A 24,213-nucleotide genomic window follows, 5' to 3' on the forward strand; every position below is an offset into this window, starting at 1 on the left:
ATGTCTTTGAAGTGCTCAACCAGGTTTAACTTTTTCTCTATTTATGTTAATATGAATGGTGTCAGTATCAAGAAAGATTCCAATATACATTGATAAAATAACAACTATCCTCCAGACGCTGAACAAGGTAGACAGAGAGACAGTGCGTCAAGGCTTGGAAGAGAGGACCATTTGTCAATCCTCAAGACTTGTTCAAGCTTCACACCCTTTGCACAGGAATGAAGCCTGAAAGTAGATGCCTCCATGGGATCCAAGATATATGTGATCATCTAGACTGGACAGCCCTGGGGTGCTACATCAGACCTTTTGAACAGTGGATTTGGAACAATTTGAGATTTGGGTTATGCTGATTGATGCAGAACTTGTACCAGACATCCTTCTATGCGCCATAAGTGGATACTCAATTCCTACCGAGCTTGGTTGCGTGCAATTTGGGGATTTTGGACTCGACCTGGACTACTTCTGACATTTACACCAGGAGGTAGAGAAAGATCCATAGCATTAAATGCAAACTTGAAAGAAATGGAATATAACAAAGGAAAGGGAAAATTTGAAATGAATGTAACTAAAGGCCCTTGCAAGATGAACGCGTTGATGATATATATAGGTAACAGGAGAAAAGCAAATAAAATACATATTGTATGTCCAAATTTACGAAAGGCTGAAATAAAAAGGCTGAGATTTTGCGCGAAGATCAAGTAAAAAAATCGAATCGACCACCCTTCAAAACTCGTTGGAGTTAACTAACTCTGTAAGCCCCACCGTGCGGCCGCGTTCCGGTCCTCGAGGAGGGGCTGGTGTGATTGTCGTTTTTGAGCGTGCGAGCGTCGACTTTTACCCCTCATGTAGTTTCCCAACTTTGCCACTTCACCTCCCGACTAAAAATCCACCATCCTGTGCTGTGATGCTCTTTAGGAGATGTTGGTACGCATCCCGGTACGTGGGACGTCGTTAGATTCACTCTGAAGCCAAGCGTTTGTACATCGAAACTGGGTCATCCGTTCGTCAACTCGTCATTGCTGTTGCCGGTGAGCGCCTCCGCCGACATTCTATAAGCTGGAGGTACATAGAAACCATCCACTGCTCTGTCCATTCGGCGACTCATAGGCGTCATGACTTGCCGATTTATCAGAAGCAAACAATGATGTGATGAGCCGCACGTCCAATCATCATATCAAATGACACTCGACTCACCATCGTCTCTGGCTTCGAAGCGTTCATTCGGTACAACTTCAAACAAGTTTGATACAGCCTGCAGCGATATGATATCATCCTCATTGGGATCAGTGCCAATGCAGGTAAATTCATTTGGCAAGCGGCAGCGCAAGAGCAGGCGAAATCGATAGTGCCCTATTTCCGGAACCTGGACTTGATCAAAGGCAAAGACGGTTGCAAGAGTCCCGCTTCCATGGACATCAACGTGGACCGGGCGGATCATAATCTGGTTCATTTGGCGCTCGTGGAAATCAATCTCTGTGACCTCATCTCCTTCGACCCTCATCAGTTCCAGCGTGCATGTCAAATCTGAATCATTAATATCACTTGACGTCTTGATGGCATCAGTACGCATATTTATGGGGGACAGATTGCATCATGCTTACAACGATCGCCCTTCCTCATCCCGTAGCTGTAGCTCTGCAAGGGTCGCGGGTACCACCGGAGGAGCGCCATCCCACATGAAGTCCATTGCAGGATCAAATGCAGATCCTCGTACAGGGTGCTGAATTATTTCAAACACATATTTCCTTCACTCGTCGACTCAAAGTCAGTAAGCGAGGTTTGGCTACATCATCAACGGGAAAAGAATGTCTTGATTCACACTTCAGACCTCTTCGCTAAAGTTTACGCGGCTGATATCAGCTTATTGAACACTCGACTTAAGGGTATTGTCACGAACCTTTGGCGATCAACGTCGCTTTTTCCACCAGATGAGGTGACAAAGGTGGCAAGTCGACCAAGCCATTGGCGATGGAGGTACGGGACTGGTCTGAAGAGCTTGCGTTATGAATGACAGCCATGAGCGACGGCAGCGGAGCATCTGACGTGCGGCCACTAATGGAAATTGCGACCATCAAGATGAGGACGGTCAGGAGAGACTTGGTAGCGGGCGAAGGAAAGGGATCTATCAAATTGAGTGCTGAAAAGTTCGCTTCGCTAGGGCGGGTGCTCCGGGCCATCACATGCCAAATTCATATCTGGTTTATGACCTGGAGATGCGATTCGGAAATCACGAAACATTCCAAATGGAATGTACATCGGTGAAGCCATGATACATGCTGCTCGCCCATCTCGTGGAAGATTCAGGGTCTAAAATATTCTAAGAAGACCGGCACTCGACTAGAACAAACAAACATCCGCTATATATTGTTCAAATCGCCCAATGGGGAAGTGGCACTAGGTTTCGGACCCCTGAAATCAATTCCAGAGAATCGGAGTCTGCTGCAATCTCTCGAACAGTGGGGAAGGAAATATCTAAAGAACTCTATGGAACCCAAAGGGTCCTTCCACGAGGAAACTTCACGCCGTCTGGTGTAACCTTAAATGGATAGTTGGGAGTCTGCTTGTATCCCACCGCTGCCTCGAAAGAAGCGCTGAAGCAAGTAACGGGTGTCTGTCATATCAGGAGAGAGGAGCTGGTCAGAAACCTGTGATGTTTTACCTCAAAAGATCTGACTGCTTTGATGATACAAGCAAGGATGTTACGACGTCATTTGAGATCGTAGCCACTTGAATGTGTATATCACAACTGCAGCATGAGCAGATCTCTTGCGTTGTCGTCGGAAATATCGACATATTCTACCTTACCGCAAACTCAATGGAGCGCGCCGACAAGATGTTTCGATTATCCACCACAAGGACTCATTCAGTATGTCATGATGTCCATTCACCAATTCACGCACAATAAGATCAATGTAGCATACTCCTTCCTCCCTTTGAAGTGATCCTTCAAGCAGCAAACGCTGCTGGCCCTCCAATTTTCGATGCCCAAGCTACGAACGAGCCCGTATCAAAAGCTCTCAATTTTTCCAATGAGATACTTTCAGGTATATAGTGGTGACTAGTATGCCGATTGAATTCAAATAACCCAAACGGACTAGAAATTTTATATTGCAATATTTGAACGTGTCAGCTGACACCATGGTGTTATCTTCTTCCGTGTCTCTTTCCACGTTTCAGTCTGTAAAAGTTTCTTCATGTTGCGTTTCTACATAGCATTGCACGCCTCTGTATTTACTTCAAAGGGGACATATTGTTAATGATGATACATGATAAAGGAATTACTTCAAACAAACTACCATAAATTAAAGTCGTACGATCCCGTCGCCATCGCAAAACAATTCCGTTGCGCCTCTAATCTAGAACCTACAAGATTGCGGTGTCTGTAGAAAGAAATCATACACGCCTCCATCAGCTGGTACGAGGTGCAAGTTCAACTATCTTTTGAAAGATTGTTCTGATTGAAAAACAATTTAAGCTCCCCAAAAATCAATTTCTCCAAAAAGCCCAAATAGAAATTAACAAATATGTATCCAAGAATTAATTGAAAGAAATTACCCACTAGATTGCACGCCATTTTAATCTCGTACAACATCATCGTGTCACTCCAGCAACTGGGCACCTGTCCGATTAATTATGTGCTTAACAGAATCGGCGCATAATGTCGGGGGCATTTCATTGAGTTTAGGAAATGTATGTTCTTCTTGAGAAATGACACCCATAGGTATGAAATTGATACCTCATATTCCTCGTTTGGGGTATCCTTTTTGGATTCAGTAGGGCAATGGTATTTCCAAATGAATGAGCCAGTACTGATATCCAGCTCGTCAAGAACCAATTTGAACTCCGTGCATCCACGCAGCCACGAAGGTGCAAATTCCTGACTGTCGTGACGCATGCATAGCGCGCTACCTACCGGTCCCCGAAAGTTGTTACTACGAGCTTTTTCGAAACCCGCTGTCTATCTTTCCTGGCAAGATCATTTAAATTGTGTTCGTGCAAGAATGAATTTTCTATATCAAAGCAGACTCGCAGGATCGACCCTGAAAGGGAAAGGTTATTGGGCAATATATACAATACTTCAATACAATGTGGTTTGCGCAATTCTTCTTCTAAAAAGTGATATTTACTTGAAACTTAACATTAGATTAAAATTATTGAATGCTTCAAGAGATCAAGACATCAACACTTTAAGAATCCGAGACTGACCATCACCTCAATCTCCGATCGAGATAAACTCCAAAACATCCCACTCAATCCGATTTGCTTATCCCATCTCATGTCTCACCTGTCCGACTGACCTTGCACCTTGTGAGGCTAGCTAGGAGTAATTTTTTTCGAAGCTACGGACAATTCTTTCTCTTCTTGGAATTGCTAGCCATGAAGTATCAAACCCAAATCTATATATCCGTCTTTGCGGTAGGCTGTAGCTATTTATTGAATTCATTGGGAAAATACTATTTCCAAATACACGAGTGAGTACTAAACTGCAGCTCTGTCAAGAACCAGGTTGAACCCCGTGCATTACCGCAACCGCAGAGGTACATAGTTTGGATTCATTATGCATGTTTTGCGCACTCCCTCCCGGTCTTCAGTTTCTGGAATCCCCCTTCGTCTATCCTAGCTGACAAGATAAGCGCTTTGTGCAAGACTGAAGTTAACTTAAGATTGTTCAAGACTATATCTCAGGCTTAAGAGATTGTGCGATTACCAATACGATGCGGGTATGCAACCCTTCCTTTATGAAAGCCAGGCAGGATACCAATATCCATAAGATCGAGGTATAAGAGACTGCATCTAAACTGGAGTAAAATGACTAACTTCTATTTGGTTTATCCGAACAATATCATCATCTCGTTAGAGAGATGTGGAGAAATTGCCAAGTGTCTGAGAAATGCGATTAATATTTTTTCACTCACTCTATTGTCAATAACGCGCTGAGTGGTGAGAGCGCAGTCGACGATGAGGCAAGCTGAGGAGAAGTGTTTTCCGCCTGGCTGGAAGTTTTGATTTTGACATGTGGAGGTTTCATTAGTTTTCTTGGGAAAAAGCGAAGTTTTGAAAACTGTTTTATCGTCTTCCTGATTTTGTAGGTTATAAGGCAAGCTGCGCAATTAAGGTGCAAGCAACCACACCACACAGCGTAATCATATGAAGTTGCTCATTTTCTCTCCGAGTGAGGGACTTTGTTAAGTTTGGTATATGATTTGTATGGCATGATTAGATGAATTCTTCGGTGCGCCTTGACATTGTGTTTGCTTGCAAAACACAATTGTCGACGAAGACTTGGAGAAATGAATGTTTGAGTTATGATCTGCCGTCGACCGCGGAACTCCTTTCGGTATACATCAAAGTGGCCATGAAGTGACAAGGTTGTTCGTTATCAACTGTTTCAACCAGGTTTGAAACTGGTATTTCGTCGCGACGTTGCAACGGTTACTTTGAGTAAGAGTTGAATCTCACGTCCTTGATCAAGATCTCAAGCAATTTTGATGAATCAAGACATCTTGCTTTTTGCTTGCAAATATAGCAAGGAAACGTGGTATGCAGCGCATACACATTACTCAAAACTGTGCTTGTCGAATTTGTAACACTGCTGAGATCGCTTCTGGGGAGGCTTAGGTTTCAAAGCGATTCTCAATTCATAGCTTGTGTTTCAACGGGTTGGTTGATTATGATATGCCACATTGTTAACTATTTAATCGGCTTGAACCCACTGTGGTGCGATCTTCGTGTTCATCCTCTATCTGCAGCATTACAACCAAAAGACCAGTCATGCTTTCATGGAAGTTACTCACCCTGTGCATATTATCCCGAACTGTGCTGTCCTTGGAGCTTTCTAGGGTCATTGAGAGTGCGAGTCTCCAAAGAACCAAGAAAGGACCTATTGATTCTGAGCCTGGAGATCATGTTGGTGTATTGGGCTTCAGTTTATCTGATACACTTCGAAACATAAAGTATCAAAACGAAGCCGGCTCAAATAGACATACCTCATATTTCCAATTTCAGCCAGATCGGACGCTCAAAGGAAAAATTATCTCGAAGGAAGGGGTGGCCAGCAAAAAAGCAGGTGATCCATCAACTTCTTTAAGTCCAGGAAACAAGTGAGTCTACGAGCCAAACAGGAGGGAAATGTCTGTTGACCCCTTCGATGACCGACTTAGGTATCCTTATCATCACGAGTTTCCTTCTAAACATTCTGAAAACTTGCAAGATTTCGACAGTCATGTTCGAGGCGCATCGCAAACGAGCAAGTCTTTGTTTACTGTTCCTGCAAAAGGTTACAAACCACCGAACACTCTTCAGAGCCAAAATTACAATTTGTTGTCATCTCACCAAGAAAATGTTCGGACATCAGCTCAAGATCCGATCAAAGCTGTGACTGGTCAACGGAATCAACTAATTTCTATTGATCCTATATTGAGGGATAGTCTGACTAAAAACAAAGAATTAATTGGTGATATCATGAGTAAAGCTCCTCATATCCCTAAAAGTGAGGAAGAGAAAGGAATAAAAAACTTGTCACAGGTGCAGGATGAAGAAAAGGTATATCAACAGACGCATCAAGATCTTCAAAGACGTCCCAGAACACTTCGGAAAGAAAATGGTCTTGGGATTGCAACTGAGCAGCATGAAACCAATGACAAACATCAAAAATCGCGGATTAGACAGGCAGTCAAGGAAGACTACTTCGCAACACGTCCAAAGATATCTTTATGGAACAAAGACAGAGAGCGCCCAAGCAAAGAAATCAACGGATCCATGAAAACAGAAAGTAGAGCAGATCACAAAAGCGTAGCGATTCGAGCTGACCAACTGAAAAGTGGTGAAAAGTCAATTTCAGTCAGGCCTAACAATCTTCGGATTTCAGTGGAACCAATCTCCAAAGCAAAGGACCTCATTCGTATAACAGAAAACGAAAAAAGTCGGCCGCAGGCAACGAGAATCACACAGCAGTCTACCAAAGAGGAATCCTCGGCTGAGAAGAACACAGAAACCGAAAAAAGTTTTCAGCCTCACGCAAATGTGCTTGATAGATTGCAATCATCATTGAAGTTCAATTTTGCAGACCAAGATAGACCTGAAAAGGCTGCTGACAACATCAAAAATATGGTTTCACCAAATTTAATTGGGCTCCCTGAGCAAACGATAAGGCAAAATAAGATTGAAAACACTGGTAACGAAGATAAACTTAAAAACGTAGAGCAAGCGTCGCACGCAAGAGGAGCAATTGTAAAGCTGCAAGTATCTACTCCCAGCGCCAGTCCCACAGAAGATGAAATTCCGGAAATATTGCGCGACAGTCTTGATCGTGGAACTCTCGAAAAAACTGACACGCCAAAGCTTGTTGAATCAGAAATGGATCTCGTCAGCGTGGAGAAAACCGACACACAGGGAAGAGATTCAGAAGGCGAGAGTTCTCCAGCGAAGATGAAACAACCAAGAGAGCTACCTGAATCAAATGCACATATGAAAGAGAAGAAGCGTGATGGATATGTAGAGAAAAAATTAGAGAATAATCAACATGATCCTGACAAGTCCACACAGACTCCTTCAATCGCAGATGATTCGGTTGCAACGGATTCACGTGAACCCCAAAATGATCTAAATTGGGAAGCTGGGCTCAAAGAACATTTGCTTCTCGAAAAGGATCCTTCAACTATGACCTTGAAACATGAACACTCTGAAAATACAGATAGTTCTAAACCTGTCCCATCAAACAGATCAAACCCTCGGTCAAATATAGAAGATCGCACTTCAGAGCCCCAGAAAGACTCCAGTACAACGAAAAGTGAGAGAGCATACGCCCAAAATAACAGAAAGAAGCAGGGTAAAAAAGCCAAAAAAACAGGCTCGAAAGAAGACAGGAGAGAGTCTGATGATTTGAAGATAATTGATATATTTGCACAAGATATGAGCAATGAGCGCCTGTCTGAGAGAGAATTCGACACCTTGAAGGCGCTAATTGACGAAAAACTTGAACCGGATTCGATAGGCGCTCTTGTAAATCAAGTTATGAGGTTGGATGACGACCGCAAGAACTTGGAGATCGTCCTGACTGAGGCTGAATTCATCAATCTCACTGAGCATATGAATAAAAATATGGAACGCTGGGTCACAGTCAAAGTTGGATTATGGGATAAGTTTTCGAAAGTGACCGAAGCTCGTTTAAGATTCATTTCATTTAGTGAGCAGTATACTCAAAAACTGATCGTACACAATTGGAAGAATGTTAAAAGCTTCCTTTCCCCAAGTGCGGTTAAATTTGCTCAGGCATTGAAAGTTGAAGAGGAGTTCCCGATGTTTGCAGAATCGACAATGGAGGATTGGAAAGAATTTCAAGATTACGCCCCACTGATGTCGAATGATGTTCAGAAAGAGCTTGTTATTGGTTTATTTTGTGACAGATATTCAGACCGGCTCGCCACATTTCACCTGATGGTTCACTTAGATCAGCAATATACAGACTACATGAAGCCAAAGATGGGAGAACTAATGAGAAGAGGGGCTAAGGCAAGTGTGCTCCTTTTGATCTCGAGTTTCCTTGAGTATCCATCAGCGTTGGAGAGTTGGGGAAACTTGAGCAAAGATAACATGCTTGTCCAAGCAGAATTGTTGTCACAGACACTTATGGGGAAGCACTTCCCGCTCAAGGAAAATACAAGTATACAAGTGAAGGTTTTCGATAACGGTTCCCATGATTGGATTAGAGAATATACAAGAGATGTGCTTCTCAACACCAACGACCGCGTGCTACCTTCTTTTGAGGCAAAACTCAAGAAGTTCATCCACTTTTGTGACAAACAAACTTATAACTACAGAGATATAATAATTAAGGTAGGGGAGACATTAACTGGTTTTCACATTGGACTAGATCAAGACAGACTTCTTGATCTATTCCAAGTGATGAAGGTTGCCAGAGTGCAATGGCATCCGGTAGCAAGAAGGTGGACAGTCAAAAACTGGCCCAAGTCTCTCCCATCCGAGCTTGTTGGCAAAGAAGATATGATAAAGCAATTCTTTGACTTCCGCAATGAAAAAGTGCAAGGGCTAGATACTCAAATAGAAAAATGGAAAAGACAACATTGATTGAATGACTCCTGTCATTGAAGTGAGATCACAGTTTGATTTCTTGTCCACAATCACAATTCTGAGAGGAAGAAATGTTCATGTGTTGGATTGCTGGCATGATTATTCACATTGATATAGCAGTTGAATGCGCATGTGATTAAGTTTAACTAAGCCCCCCCCCGAGCGCGTTTGCCGCGCCCTCGAAGAGGGGCTTACATCGGACTCGTGGTTTTTGGCGTGTGAGCTCCAAGGGTTATGTCCCCTTATGTTTTCTTTACTTCTCCACTTCACCTCACCATAGAAATTGTTATACTTCTGGGATGGGGTTCTTCATGCAATTGTACATATCTAGATGTAGGATTCATGAGAAACATACAGCCCTGCACAGCTTGAGCACTGTGTCAAGACCACCAAAAGTGGGCCTTGGGTCCTCTTGAAAATGGCCTCAGACCCCCTAAGATGCCACATAATAGTATGAGTTTTGAAAGCACAATCTTACCAATTCACACCACAATAACAGAGCCCTTCCACTTGATGCACACTGATGTGTGTGGTACCAAATTACGCACAACCACATGAAGGACAGCATAATTGAAGCTTAACAATTTCTGGTGAGGTGAAGGGGGCAAGTGACAATATTGACATACAACTTAATGCTTGGAGCTCAGACACTGGGTCCATTTGATGTAAGCCCCTCTTTGATGGTGCGGAAAACACACTTGTAAGGGGCTTAGTTAACCTTGGCATGTGATACACATTCAAAGAAATAAGCATTATGTCCTTCTCCCCTGAAATAGAAATGTAATGCCTCTCATTAGATCTTCCTCTCCATTTTTAATTTAAACTTCCTTCGGTGTTGAATTGAGACATCAATGCATACTCCAGGATTCAATTCAGTGTAAGAGGTGAATTTCATGAGACTTGTATCTCTACAGCAGTTTCAAGAATAAATCTTGCCTCTTTGTATCTATTTTTTTTATTTTTTCAAGGTTGAACTGAAGATTATTGACCTACATTCTACATAGAGCAGCTGTAGTCAATAATGTGCTAACTTTCAAGTCTCCTCCCACCTTTCCGCTGGTTGCAACCATACCAAAGGTTGTGCATTTCCTGTACAAAGGAAGCAATGATTGTGAAATATGAGCAAGATTCTGATCTTTCTGCACACTTGAATAAGCTGACTACAGCTCTTATGTAGAATCCAGGTGAGTAAGTTTTAGTGTAACCTTTGAAAAAATTAAAAAAATTAAAACAAGCAGGCAACATTTATTCTTGAAACTTCTGTATCACATATATCATGTCCTAAATATTCCATTTTGTTCATCTACTTTGAAAGTCCAGCAGTATTGTATGGTATTGACAGTCCTATGAGACCTCACACTTTCAACAGTCCTATCTTGGATTTGAATATCAAAGGTATCCTTGTATGTAGATTCCCTTGGGTGGCTTGTCTGAGGCAAAAAGTGCCCGAGTCCACTTGCTCCTTGCAAGGCCTTGAGCAAGGGACCTACAGCCAAAGTTGAAATTTTGGTGTGAGATTGATTGGGGCTTTTTTCCAAACACAATTGCTCCTTATGAATGATATTTTCCTTTTTTCACCCACCCCAGTCCAAGAATGAAAAAGATACACCTTGACCGGCTCTAAAATCTCCCACTCTTGGTTTATCAACAACACAGGTGGTTATGGAGATAATGATTAATGTCCTTTGGGGGTTGAAGGCAAAATCTACATCAATTGGGGTTGCTGTGTGTGTATTCTCCGTTTTTGGGGTACATTTGAGACCACAACTTCTCTTGTATCTCCACAACTACTTGTGTTCTCAAGGAGCTGAGAGTTGAGACTTGTAGACTGTACCAAAGTGTACATCTCTTGTTTTTTTGGGCCAGGGAACATTATAAATAAGAAAAAACATCCATAAGGAGCAAGCAGCTTTGGCAAAAGCCCCAACCAATTTTGCACCAAAATTCAACTTTGGCTGTAAGTCCCTTGCTCAAGGCCTTGCAAGAAGCACATGGAATCATTGAAGTTTGGTCTGACACCCACCTTCTTTGACCAAGATCAAAAAGTACTTGGATCAATTACTTGGATACCACTGCCAAAATTAATGTCATCCAAGAACAACTTGCATTGGATGATCCCAGGTATCTATGTTGGCTGTGCCAACAAGCATCTACTGAATCCAGAGATCATCAACATGTGGTGTTTCCTGGGTGTTTTTGGGGATCTGCAACAGAAACTTGTAAGGGTTAAACGTGTAGACAGTGCTATGGGTTTAGGAGTATGGGGCTAGACAGACTGGTTGTATATCTTCCTCCCTCAATCCCAGCTTCAGTTAGTCCTCACTCTTTTGATGCCTGATTGTGGGACTTCCTGGAGCTAGGTGAAACACTTTCACTTTCTACTTTTCATCTCCTTAATTTCACTGGCTCTTTTGAGAGCTTATTGCAGGACTTTCTGGAGCTAGGCCTAGTATGAACTACACACATAAGTTCCATAGTTGATTGCTCTCCCTTGAGTCTCTTTCTCCGGAAATCCAGATCCTTAGTGAAGGCTATTCATAAAGCCTTACAAAACTTAACCTTGGACAAGTGCCAATTACTGCAAACAATGACTCAAAGCTGCCACTATCTATTACATACAATTTTTTCTTGGTAGTACACATAGGGTAAACCCCAATGTGACTACCCAACAGGGGAGCAAAACACATTGCAGGGTGACCTATTGTCTTATTTGTGCATGGTTTTTGTCCCAAACCAGCAACCCATGTGATATCTTCCATGCAAAAAATAAAATTCTAGGCATACATCCCTGTAGAAAACTATCTACAACACAAATACAATGGCAAATATAGAAGGCAAGGTTCATCAGTTTCCTGCTTGCTTCTTCATGCTTGTCTGACTTTTTCATATTTTTCATCTGAAATCTCCAGGATGTACTAATGAATCAACATTCTTAGGCTGCAGATCATGACCTGTAAAGATTTTGGCTGGGTCAGGTCAGAAACTTAAAATCTGTCCAAAACCATATGTTCTGGTGCTTTTGGGGCAAATTTTGGTTTTCTGACCTGGCCTGTTTAAAGGTCACACCATGCAGCCTAGAAACTGGTTTCAGTACATCCAAAATTTATTTCAATGAACATAAAGAAATAATCAAAGGAGCACACAGAAGTAATTAGAAAACTGATAGAACTTTGTCTGTATCTTTACAACTTCTGTTGTGCTTCAAGGACTTCTCTATGTGGGCAGCCGCATATGAACATTACATTTGTGGTAGTGCAAATAGCTTAAGAGATGATTTCTGGGATATCCCTCTATTATTGCACAAACTGAGGTGATATACAGTCTACAATGTAGGCTTAGTGGCTAGCCCTGTGCTATATTCATCAGCTGATTTCATCAAGAGTGTGGTTCCTCCCTTGGTTTATTGGGTGCCTTCCAAGGGTTTCAGATTGGCTCAAGTTCATACAGATGATGTGTATCCAATACATCCCCCATCTTGCCACTGGTACAGCCTGATTCCCTGTGGACATGTAGTATATCCCCTTTGGAGCCTCAAATCAAATTGACTACCAGTGGCAATGAAAATTTTCACTGCCTCAAGGCTGTACAAGCAGACGCAGAAAGTATATGTCACCCCCAGGGCCAGACTGTCTCACACTACATACACTATAGTGATCCTTGGGCCCTGAGGGTGTTGTATCTTTTCTGTGCCCACTTGTACACTTGGTGAGGTGTGTGGTTATCATTTAATCCTTAACCTCATACTTCATAGCTCATTGGCAGTGTTGTGTTGTGAATGATGTTTATTATTTGGGCTGTGTGGTTACTGGGCTTCTGATCTATTTCATATACATATTGCATTTGCATAGTGTACCATTACACATACAATTTGATCTGGTTGATTTCTGCCTGTCTGGCTTATCTGTTGAGGTGGGAGTTTTGATGAGTCAAAAGGGGTATATCAGGTAGTTGACAATAGGTCTTTGGCAACACAGCTAGCTATGAGCAGGTGAGATAATACTTGTTCCAGACTCTGTGCACTAGATACACTACTTGGAGCGCTTGATATGCTAATTATTTTTTCTGTAGGACAGTTTACATCTTGTGAGATCCAAAATTTACTTTAAGAGCTCAGCATAATATGCAAAATTTGTGCTGCATCTGTGATGTTGACTTCAAACATTTATTCTCAGCCAGCAAGATATCCAAGGAAACTGTTATGGCTGTCCTGCTGGGGTCTCAGCTGTAGGAGTGAGGCTCAGTTGCATTCTGATCTATTACTTATTGAGATTGTTGGATCAAGAAGAGAAAGCAACTACAAGTGAGGTGGACAACAAGTATAGTGATTGGTACAACATGGATTTATGTAAAGAGAACAGTCATAACAGAAACCAATTTATCAGCATGTTATTGAAGATTTTGCAGGACTCTAGCATATCGCTTATAATCCTTTGGCACAATATTGGTAGATATGTCCAACTTGCAAGAAAGAATGTCTGGGATCAGTTAGATGTGTGTTCTCCATATTACTCACAGAACTTTCCCATGTGGTTATATGGTTATCTCTGTCTCCTGCAAGTCAAGATTGTCCAGAGTCCTTCTCATCTATGCCTATATCACTAGCACTGTGGCCGTTGTTGTGTTCCCTTGTCTGCTTAGCTTTGACTTGATCAATCTTTTGACACTCGTTGATTACATTCATCATAAGCCAAATGTGACACTTTTTTGGAACCTACCCTTTGCTGACATTTTGCATGAAACTGTAACATGGAGCCTTACAAGACTAAGCCTTGCATTACTAACCCTTCAGATAGGAACAAGAGTGCTTTGTATGGATCAATTTCTCAATATACGGGGAGGCAAACCGTTCAAAGTTGAGTCTCAAGTGATATCCTGGTATAAGTAGGACATACAGGTCAATGAATATTGTAGGCATGCCACGGTCTCTAATGATATTCTAGTATCGAATCTATAATACACAAAATCCTCCCTAAGCCTTCACTTCGGCTTGGCTGCCGCTCGCAAAGAATAGCCTTGAGTGGGGATCATTGAGGTATCATATGAATCGAGGGATTGTTTTGTCAAAGGTGCCATCACACCGAAATCGCTATCTAAGTTCTTCTCTACAAAGTCTTCCTGAACCCATATCATCCAGACTAAGAGACACAAAATGCTGATAATAGCCAAAATTCTAATTCATGAAGCTGTGAATAATTTTTAAATCAGATGCGGTTTGGCCGTTGACCAACCCATTGCACCAGCAGCCATTAGGGAGGATGCAATCAACATTTTCTGAGGTCCAGCTGATATCAAATGAAAAGGTTCCACAATCAGTAGAGTATTAGGGATTTCCGTCAAATGTATAGGCTGACCTGTGCATCGAAATAGGGCACCTGTCAAGCCACCAGCCATGATAGAGTTCCAATTATCATGTTGTTCTCGGTATCGGTCCAACGTGCAGTTGAATGCATTGTACATCAAAGCTATCCAATCGATTGAATCAGCTCTTCAGTCCATGTGCTACAAAGAAACTCAGGATCAAAACGAACCCAAAATCCCACAAGTATTACCGGTAAAGCTTCCTCTTCGAGTGATCCCATTCAGTATGGCATTCAATCTTAACCTCCAGCTCACACCTCCTGTGGCGCCCTCGAATGCAGCTGTGGCCGCCGCTGCCGCTCCTGTGGCCGCTGGTTTCGAGCTAGCTGCCTGAGCGGCGGCAGCAGCTTTCTGAGCCGATGCAGCAGCAGCAGCCGAGCTAGCCAGTGACCGAGCCACCCGCCCGGCTGCAATAGCTTTACTTCGTTGCCATCCCTCGCGCAGACCCCATAGTCCACCAAGTCCAAGTCCGCCCACATAGACCGTACCAGTGCCATAACACAGCTCATCGGACCATCCCCTGTTAGGAAGTACTGACTGAGATCCAGCAATTGAGGATAGAGCGGCTTCATCTAGGGCGAGATAATCAAGATCGGCGGTGACGTTAGAGAGTGGGTGGAGAGTTGATGGACGAGCGTAGGCTGAGAGAATAGATTCGGAGGTTGGAGCTTGAAGAGCAGAAGTTGAAGGGGAGAGTGAATCGGTTTCAAAGGTAGCTTTCCTGAGGACCTATAACATTCATCTGATTCAGCTTTCCGACTTATATTTTTTGATATCTCAACTTGTTCTCTTGATCGAAGACTCACATTTTCAGCAGAGTCAAGTTGAGGATCACCGGGTATTTGGTTCGAATTTGATTGAGACATGAAGAAGTATACTTTCTTTTAATTTGACTTGTGAAGAAAGAAACAAGTATTGCGATTATTATTTTCTATGGACAGGTTTTCTTCAAAATGGCCTTCTCAAAATTTCTGATCACTCAAAATTTCCCAACGACGCCTATCTTGACCCGTAGCGTGCGAGTCCGAGGTGCACCGTCCACGGTCCAGGACATAGACATGACATATCAGCCCACAGCAGAGGAAAACTGACCTTTCACAGCCGCAACTGTGCATCCTCGATGACAGCTTGATTTGTAGGGAACAAGAAATCGATTTCAACAATTCACTTCGATCAGTCTCGTCAAAAAATATTTCAATCGCAACTCAGCATTCTTCAAATTCAAAATGTCAACAGCAGTAGAAAAGATCAAGGCTATCGAAGATGAGATGGTAAGTAGTCAAAATTATCAAATTTACGAAAAAAAAATCATCAATAACTGACAAGCTGTTCCTCTCCTTGTAGTCCAAAACCCAAAAAGTATTCTTAAAAGCTATATGAACTTTCAACCCGACGGCATGGCTGACTTGAAAAACCCTACTGAATAGAACAAGGCCACGGCTTTTCATCTCGGACAACTGAAAGCTAAGTTGGCAAAACTCAAACGAGAGTTACTTACACCCTCTTCGAGCGGCGGAGGTGGTCCTGGTGTTGGTTTCGATGTAGCACGAACGGGAGTAGCTAGTGTTGGATTTGTAGGATGTACGCGAAATGTTATCTATCTCTCAAGAGCCAAAATTCATGAAACCCAGAACTGGAACTAAAAACATCTATATCATTTCGGCTTCGGGACAAAAAACACACCAGTCCCCTCAGTAGGGAAATCGTCTCTGATGTCCGGATTGACCGGGACGGTCTCAGCAGTAGCAGCATACGAATTCACCACTTTGTAGGTCCTTCAGACCTTGGCTTGAGTCAGTAAAAGATATCAATTCAAAGGAACCCTCCCTGCTTGCGAAAGAACTACAGTGCCTGGGACGATGAACGTGCGAGGGGCAGCGGTCCAAATTCTTGATCTACCTGGGATTATCGAAGGTGCAAAGGATGGAAAGGGTAGAGGAAGACAAGTTATTGCTGGTCCGTTTTGAACTTTTCTAGTCCTTCAGATTTGATACCTTTGCTGCGTTTATCTCACGTTGTTCCATGACTGTAGTGGCTAGGTATGCGAAATATTACTCGTAGAATCTTGCGCGATCAGTCAGCGCTTACTTAACTTTTGGATAGATCGTGTAATTTACTTTTCATTGTACTCGATGTACTCAAACCACTGGACGACAAACGGATCATTGAGAATGAATTGGAGGTGTGCACCATCTCTGACAACATCATCCCTGCTTTGTTTTCGTGCCAATATAACTGATCCCAGTTCACAAAAATTTGTAGGGATTTGGGATTCGACTGAACAAAAAACCACCTCACATCCTCATCAAGAAGAAGGATAAAGGTGGTATCGCAATATCTAATACCGTACCCCTCACACACCTAGAACCTGAGGAGATCAAGGCGGTTTTGGCTGAGTATCGAATGAGCAATTGTGATGTGGCGTTTCGTTGCGACGCAACTCTGGATGAACTGATCGATGTGATCGAAGGAAATCGGTGAGTGTTCACGGTTTCGACAAGAACACTTCATTAGGTACCTGTGAAACTCATGAATCGTGCCGCTGCAGAGTATATATGCCATGTCTTTATGTACTGTAAGTCTCTTCTATGTATGTATGACTATCAACCTGTTCTGATCATTCGACTTTCTTCCAGGAACAAGATTGACGCGATCTCTATCGAGGAATTAGATCTACTCTACCGTATTCCTAACAGTGTCCCAATATCTGTCAAGGAATGGCTGTAAGCTAATATCAATCTATCTTGGCAATGCTCTCCCGCTGATTCATTCTTCGATTGCGAGATACTTTTCCTTTAAGAAATATCGATGAATTGATCGATGCACTCTGGCATAAACTTGACCTTGTAAGAGTATATACCAAACCAAGAGGTCGACAACCGGATTACTCTCAACCTATCGTACTTAAGACAGCCAAGTCTACGGTAGAAGACTTTTGTAATGCGATTCATAAGGAGATCTCAAAACAAATGAAATAGTTAGTACAGTTTGATTAGAAAAACAATGAATCGTCTCTGACTTTTTTTACCTATGATCCGGGGGTAATTTGGTGGTCATTCTGACGACAAATTTGTAGCTGTGTAGTATGGGTCAGTGATCTAATCCACCTTGCTCCATCGAGGATCTTCGATCTGATACTGAGGTTTTTCTTCTTACGTAGGGTACATCGGCAAAACACGCTCGAGGGCAGAAAGTGGGATTGGAACATGTGTTAGAAGATGAGGATGTAGTAACAAGTCAGTGACAATCTACATTCTATCATATCAAATTAGACTCTTACCGAATGATTTGTTTTACAGTTGTGAAGAAATGATCAACAGACAAATAATATTATGACAGAAATGAGTACATAAAATAGTTTTGCTGAATTCTAAGATCTGAGGCTTGTAAAAAGATTTACTGTTCAAATTGCGGAACTATACATCTACACCAGATAATACAAAAACTTATGGATCTGAAAAGATCATTCTTATTGACGACATGCGGACGAGTAATCTACAGGGGAACTTATTCTAGTGTGGTACCATGGCCGATAGACAAGACGACTAGCCAAATGGAAGCAAAGATTGTTGACCACCTGAACCTCATGGTTAGAGACCGAGTTTCTCAAAGACTTCAAAGCTCTCCATGGGCTCAAATATTGATTCTTCCCCTTATAATTTGAAATTTACTGGCCTATTGTCGTTACAAGGTATTTGCTACCGGTATAGAGTATTACCATTGTTCATAATCTTGATTGGGCTTTGAATTATTGAGCACTTGCATTGTTCATGGATGGGTTCAACCATGTTTTTGGTTTGGGCTCCTCCCTGTGCTTTAATCCCACCCATTTTGTTTGCAAGAAGAACCAAGTCCTAGAGTATGAATAATGTTTCATTCTATGTACTTCAAAAGAGGAAGTCACACTATGGCACAACCCCTGATGAACTCGGAGTCAGACTAGACTTCTGTCCCCTTTTTGTTCTGAAAGGCATGGTTTGAAGTTGACCATTTAAATGAACTCAAAGTTCAGAGCCTTGTTGATGTGCTTCGCACTTCACATCATCATCTGTTGACCATTTTCAGAATGTCGATCCGCCCACACGGCGCAGCTGGCAAATGTGTCAGAAAGATAAGAATCTCTGTGTGATCTGTACACGCGGAGAGACTTCAACTTGTACATAATGGTCATGACTGCGCTACACAGCTTGAGGTCTCGAGCAACTGAAACCTTAAGTGTGCGTCTTTTGGACTACGGGTTCAGAATGTCAGACTGGTTGCACGGCCTGCACAAGAAGAGACTCGTCAATTTTCACCGCACAGGAAATTTTGATACTTGTGGTCTTGTACATTCAAAACCCAGATTATGTATCGTTGTTGGACAATGCATTCATGATGTCAGACTGGGCGCACAACCACTGCGTATGTACATACCTCTGCAAACGTGTCGGACAAGGAGAGACTTTCTGCGTGAATTTTTGCAGCCCAGGAAATTTTCCAGAAGACAAAGCTATTGAAGTTATAGATTTGGGCTTTGAATGAGAAAGCGCCCCATATATAGTCAAGCGGATCCTGGATAATGCATTCAGAATGACTGGCCGCACAACCACTGCGCCTCACAATGTACCTCTGCAAAGTTCAAACGTGTCGGAAAGGAGAGACTTTCTGCGCGAGTTTTTCCAGCGCAGGAAATTGAGATAAACCTATCGGATATGTACATTTGGGCTTCGAATGAAAGAGCGGCGCATACACTCTCGTCTCCATCGGTGACCAATCCCCTTTGTATAATTCCACCGCTTACTCGTCTAATTTTAACCCAAAGTATGAAGCTATCCATATACTCTCTTGGGACAGCGTTATCCATCTTTTCAGTTACCTCTGTATTGGGAATGGAAATGGCTTTGGAAGAAAGACTGTTAGACGCTTCCACATCTACTGATCCAATACACATGAAGGACCAGACAACTCATCAGTGTGAAGATATGGCAAGGTCTGGTGATTCATTACAAGAAAGGATCTTTCATGGCATCAAAAGTCAGTTTCTTCCAAAGAAGAAAGCACCCCCTACGGTAGGAACAATGGCTGTCCGGCTCTCGAATCCGCTTCTCAACCTTGATCAGACCCAAAGAATGCGAGAATTTGCCCAAAAAGCCACCGCTATGATCTCAGACACCGCCTCTTATTCTGATAAAGTTCTGGCTTGGAAAGGCATCTTTCAAGAAGGTTTGAGTCTCTGGGAAACAAAACAAAAGGATGTAGATGGATGGAGAGTTTTAGGATTCCTTGAAAAATTGTGTAGTTTAGCTCCTGCAAACATGGAAGTTGTACAAGTTTTGATTGGCAAGTTTCCTGATGAACTGAAGCTGAAACTGAAAGCGGTTGAGGGTAAGTCCAAGACTATCAAAACACAGAGTTGTACCAGAATTGTTGATGAATTCCACTCAACTTATTGATCTAGAGTACCCTGTGTACTTTGAAGAAATTCCTTCTGGTTAGTCAATGTTTACATCTTTACCTTTGGATGTAACTGATGAAACTTTGTACCACACAGACCTCACGGAGTGTTGGGCCAGGGCTACATTGATTGGTAGTTATCAGAGACGTATCAAGGCAGAAGCACCTGAAAAACTAGGAACAACAAGGATTGATAAAATCATCAAAGAATACTTGATGGCAGCAAAACTTCCTCAAGTCAAGGAAGATATGGAAAAAATGATGTCTGAAATGCACCTCAACTTGACACAAGTGTCTCCAAAGACTTTGGAAGGGGACTATTCAATAGCAATGGTATCACATCTGTTGAAGCATTCATCTGCTGTTCGAACCAAAATACACATAGAAGATGAGTATTGGAAAGATGTCTTTCGACGCTTTTTTGGGGATAGACCCCAAAGTGAATGTCCATATTTTACTCTTGCCAAAATGAGTTTCCTTGCATGATGATTAATTTCTTTTTCTCATTCTCATTCTCATGGTATTTCTTTAGGGGCTGGGCAAAATTTTGACCAACCGGTTTGCAAAACCCATTCAGTCGTAGTGCAATGATTTAAGAATGCTTTTGCAATGGCTAGAAACCAATATTGAAGCCACCCTTAACCAACCAAAACCTTTATCAATCTTTTTGCTTTGCAAAAATACACACCAGTACAAATCGTTTCTTGAGAACTCCAAAGCTTCACCTGTTCAAAAGGCTCACAGGGCAAAGCAATTTGCGCCGCTGGGCTCGTAGTACAAGCCATGCAAACACCCCTTTTGCACCTTACACATATCCCCTAACCCATCTCTTCTGGCAAAAGCTTGCCTGGGTATTGCCTAAACACTCTTGGCTCTGGGCTCAGATCCGTAACAGATCTGTGAAACCCAGAGTACTTGTCCTCCACCATCTTTGACTCCTTTTGGGAGGCTTCTCAGAGGCGCAAAACCGGTTGGTCAAAATATTGCCCAACCCCTTTTTTCTCTCTCTTTCTACTCTTTCTTTCAGGCAATCACTACTGGGCCAGTTCCCTTATTCTAAGGTTCATGGCCCGGTTGTGGCAGGGGCAGAGGCTGTGGACTGCCTGTTGGAAAAGGTTTTCTACTGAAAACTTCTACTACTGGCTCTTCAGATGCCACTCACTCTGGTAAAAGATTTTATGTTAAAACAAAATTTTTCTTTGTTGTTCCTTATCACATTTTAATTGAGACTTATGGAATAACGTCTCTTTAATATGCAGGACGTGTATTACAACTTGCACATAATACTTGAGGTTTCTCTTTTTCTCTTTCTAACATCATGATGACATAATGTGTTTGAGTGATTCATATAGATAGAACAGTGCTGTTCCCACTTTTGTTGTTCTTTTCTCATTGAACTCATTATTAGTTTTCTCAATCTTTGGTTACTCCAGATTGTGATTTCTTCTCAATCATCTCAGTCTCCTGCGTAGACTGACATTAGATCATCAATCTCATTAGATTAAGAAATCCCTACCTTTCGAGTCATTGGTTATGAGACCAGCGCTCCACTAAAGCACCTATCATTCAAAATTTTTGATCAATTAATCATTGCCCAAAATTTTTCAAATTTTTCAAAATTCATTCAAACATCATGTCCGACAACACCAGTTCTGCTTGAACTCACTTCCCTAAAGTCGCTAAGACTACAGCCCTTTGCATAATTGATGACTTTGAAGAAAAAAAAACCTTGAGTTTTTTTGGAAAGTGACCGAGTTTTGTCAACAAGCTGCTGGGTTTTCCAAAAAGTCGGTGAGTTTTTTTTGGAAACCTGGCCCAGTAATTCTAAAAGAGAAAGAGCTTGCTCAGTTTTTGGAAAACTCGATGAGTTTTTGAAAAACTCAATGAGTTTTTGAAAAAAACTCGCAGGTTTTTTTTGAAAACTCAAGTGTTTTCTCTTTTTCCAAAGTCATCAATTCTGCAAAGGGCTGTAACTATGTCAAGTGGTTGGGTGACTTCATTGCCCACTTAATGACTGTCAATTTGGAGGAGTTCATCAACATCGACTTGCCTCCTGTCAAGCCAGTAAAATTCCTTACCACAGACATGGCTACTCCGATCGCTGTCTTTTCCGCCAAAAGAAAGAAAGCCGCGGGTATCTTGTATGGTTGCATCAACCAAGATAATTGTGTTCACATCACTAATAAGGATGCTGTATCAGACCCCATCAAGATCTGGAAGATTCTCAAAGAACACTTCCAATCCTCATCTGACAAGAATCAGGCTAGAGCTTACAACAAATTCACTGACCTCGTCTTCACGGACCTTGAATCCTACATTACCAACACCCAACACGCTCTGGCTGCAATGTTGGCTGTTGATGGTATCAAACACATCAGTCAGCCTTATCTCGGTGAAACTATTGTGTCTAAAATTCCGTCCTCTATGGACATCACCAATGTCGAAATTGCTGCGCTACGCACAGCAATATGAGGGGTCATGGATAGTGGTGTGATGTACCACTATCCTGAAATTGTGCCACACACCACTGTCAGGACAGACCCACTATGACTTTTATGTAGAGGTGTGGGTCAGTCACTACAGATCACCACAATATTGACTCACTAACACTATCATATCACACACAACAGTCGCTGCAATATTGACTCACTAACACTATGATGGCTCTTGTTTAATATGAACAACAAAATTTATTAAAAGTCATATAGTAAAATAAAGGCAACCATATACAAAGAACTATTAAAATGAGATTATATGAGTATTAAAATAAAAAAAGAGAATCCATGTATTAGGGAAAGTCAAGAAGGTGAAAGAATGAAATAACTGAAAAAAGAGAAACAAAAAAGAGAAGCCATGTATTAGGGAGAATTGAGAAGGTGAAATGAAACTGGTCAGGAAAAGAATCAGGAAACAATTGGAAGAGATGAAATCTTCAACGCTTTTGCATATTATCCACTAAGGCCATAGCCTCTGCAAACTCGCCAGGAACCTTGATGTCTGACTTGAGCCACTCTCGTGTTGAAGAAGCATGCTTGATGGTTCTACTAGACAAGGCTGATCAATTGGAGCCACATACATTGGCTGCTCCTGAGAAGACCCGTTCAACAGAGCAAGTTGTTCCAGGACAACTTAAGAAATCCCAAGCCATGAAAGAAAGGATGGGAAAGGCACCAGTGTGGTCCTAAACATCATATGAGACAGTGAGCATCAGTTTTTGTATTCAAATACATAATATTAAGATTGATAATTACCTTCCACCATGAAAGCAAAGAGCCACCAGTCAGCAGGAATTTTCCTGAAAAATACCCCTCCAGTTCCTTGCTGGTATCATCTTGATCTCCTGTAGAAGTCAAAGCAAAAACATTGTACTCATCATCGGCCACCGTTAGATCTTGCTGATTGGCAGAGGAGTTGACAGGCTTGGAGCAACACGCAAACGCACCGTCGCGGCCCGCAGCACCTGCCTGACTGCGACGACAATGCGATCTACCGCAGTGTCGTCTCGACGCCATCGCAGCGCAGTCGCAGTCACCCAAAAGCTCCCTGAGAAAGCGATGTGCAAAAAAAAATCGCTGCACATCGCAGGCCGTCGCGCTGTAAAAGAAACGCAGCGCGCCGCAGGCCGCTGTGTGCAGCGATGAAATGTCGTGTAAGGCGCAGATTTGTAAAAGAGAAATTATATTTTGAAGAAAAAAATAAAAAGTATAATACGAATTCAATTAAAGAAAGTATAATAAAATATAACTATAGAAAACATGTTCGCTGTGTCGCAGGGTACCCCCTGCGGTGCTTTCACTGCAACAGCGGCCCGGCAAAACCGCAGGCAACCCCGCGCGGCGGCCCGGGTGTACCTCAGGGGCTGTCCGGTTCACTGCGACAGCGGCTCAACCGCAACGCTGTCGCAGCGCAGTCGCAGTCCCCGGCGGGGGGGTTTGCGTGTTGCTTGGAGACTGTATGCTTCTTGGAATACACATCTAGCTGTTGTTCCATGATTTGGTCAACACGATGCACATGTGATGGGTGATGGAGTTCAAAGAATTTCAATTGGAGTAGCAGGTTGAGGACAGTGACAATAACAATTGCTTTGCATTGGAGAGACTCGGTTTCATAAAATCGTAGACGATCAAGCATGACCATATTCATCTTTTTGAGGCTTCTGTAGGGAGTATACAAAGCAATATTTTTGAGTGAAGACCTGACATGATGATAGTCAAGCAAAGTGATTGCTTCTGTAGGGTGATTACCCTCAACTCTTGAGGTAGCAGAAACAAAGATCTACACAACAACGGAATGTACAAGTGAGGCCGGAAAAGATACGACACCAGTTACTCC

At 42.4% G+C, this 24,213-nt stretch overlaps 4 protein-coding genes across 4 annotated transcripts; 2 read left to right on the top strand and 2 right to left on the bottom strand.

Annotated features, from left to right (window-relative positions):
- Positions 1 to 994: 994 nt before the first annotated feature.
- On the bottom strand, positions 995 to 2,177 carry MELLADRAFT_106873 (uncharacterized protein; the record flags this gene model as incomplete). Its single annotated transcript, XM_007410484.1, has 5 exons — positions 995 to 1,116; positions 1,195 to 1,496; positions 1,602 to 1,720; positions 1,752 to 1,783; positions 1,898 to 2,177. 5 exons carry the CDS (start codon positions 2,175 to 2,177, stop codon positions 995 to 997), a joined length of 855 nt encoding a protein of 284 aa, XP_007410546.1.
- Positions 2,178 to 13,961: 11,784 nt separating this feature from the next.
- MELLADRAFT_43572 (uncharacterized protein) lies at positions 13,962 to 15,380 on the bottom strand (the record flags this gene model as incomplete). Its single annotated transcript, XM_007410483.1, has 4 exons — positions 13,962 to 14,372; positions 14,442 to 14,552; positions 14,619 to 15,177; positions 15,255 to 15,380. The coding sequence occupies 4 exons, from the start codon at positions 15,312 to 15,314 to the stop codon at positions 14,287 to 14,289; spliced, it is 816 nt and encodes a 271-aa protein (XP_007410545.1).
- A 220-nt stretch (positions 15,381 to 15,600) lies between these two features.
- On the top strand, positions 15,601 to 17,692 carry MELLADRAFT_74871 (uncharacterized protein; the record flags this gene model as incomplete). The annotated part of the gene is made up of 12 exons (XM_007410371.1): positions 15,601 to 15,719; positions 15,793 to 15,807; positions 15,876 to 16,029; positions 16,135 to 16,216; positions 16,289 to 16,404; positions 16,545 to 16,630; positions 16,711 to 16,925; positions 16,997 to 17,023; positions 17,085 to 17,171; positions 17,249 to 17,425; positions 17,525 to 17,528; positions 17,609 to 17,692. The coding sequence occupies 12 exons, from the start codon at positions 15,675 to 15,677 to the stop codon at positions 17,690 to 17,692; spliced, it is 1,092 nt and encodes a 363-aa protein (XP_007410433.1).
- A 1,447-nt stretch (positions 17,693 to 19,139) lies between these two features.
- MELLADRAFT_106877 (uncharacterized protein) lies at positions 19,140 to 20,209 on the top strand (the record flags this gene model as incomplete). The annotated part of the gene is made up of 4 exons (XM_007410372.1): positions 19,140 to 19,812; positions 19,886 to 19,918; positions 19,979 to 20,118; positions 20,174 to 20,209. 4 exons carry the CDS (start codon positions 19,140 to 19,142, stop codon positions 20,207 to 20,209), a joined length of 882 nt encoding a protein of 293 aa, XP_007410434.1.
- Between the last annotated feature and the right edge of the window lie 4,004 nt (positions 20,210 to 24,213).

Source organism: Melampsora larici-populina (assembly GCF_000204055.1).
Source record: "Melampsora larici-populina 98AG31 unplaced genomic scaffold MELLAscaffold_20, whole genome shotgun sequence".
In the NCBI taxonomy this organism is placed as follows: Eukaryota; Fungi; Basidiomycota; class Pucciniomycetes; order Pucciniales; family Melampsoraceae; genus Melampsora; species Melampsora laricis-populina.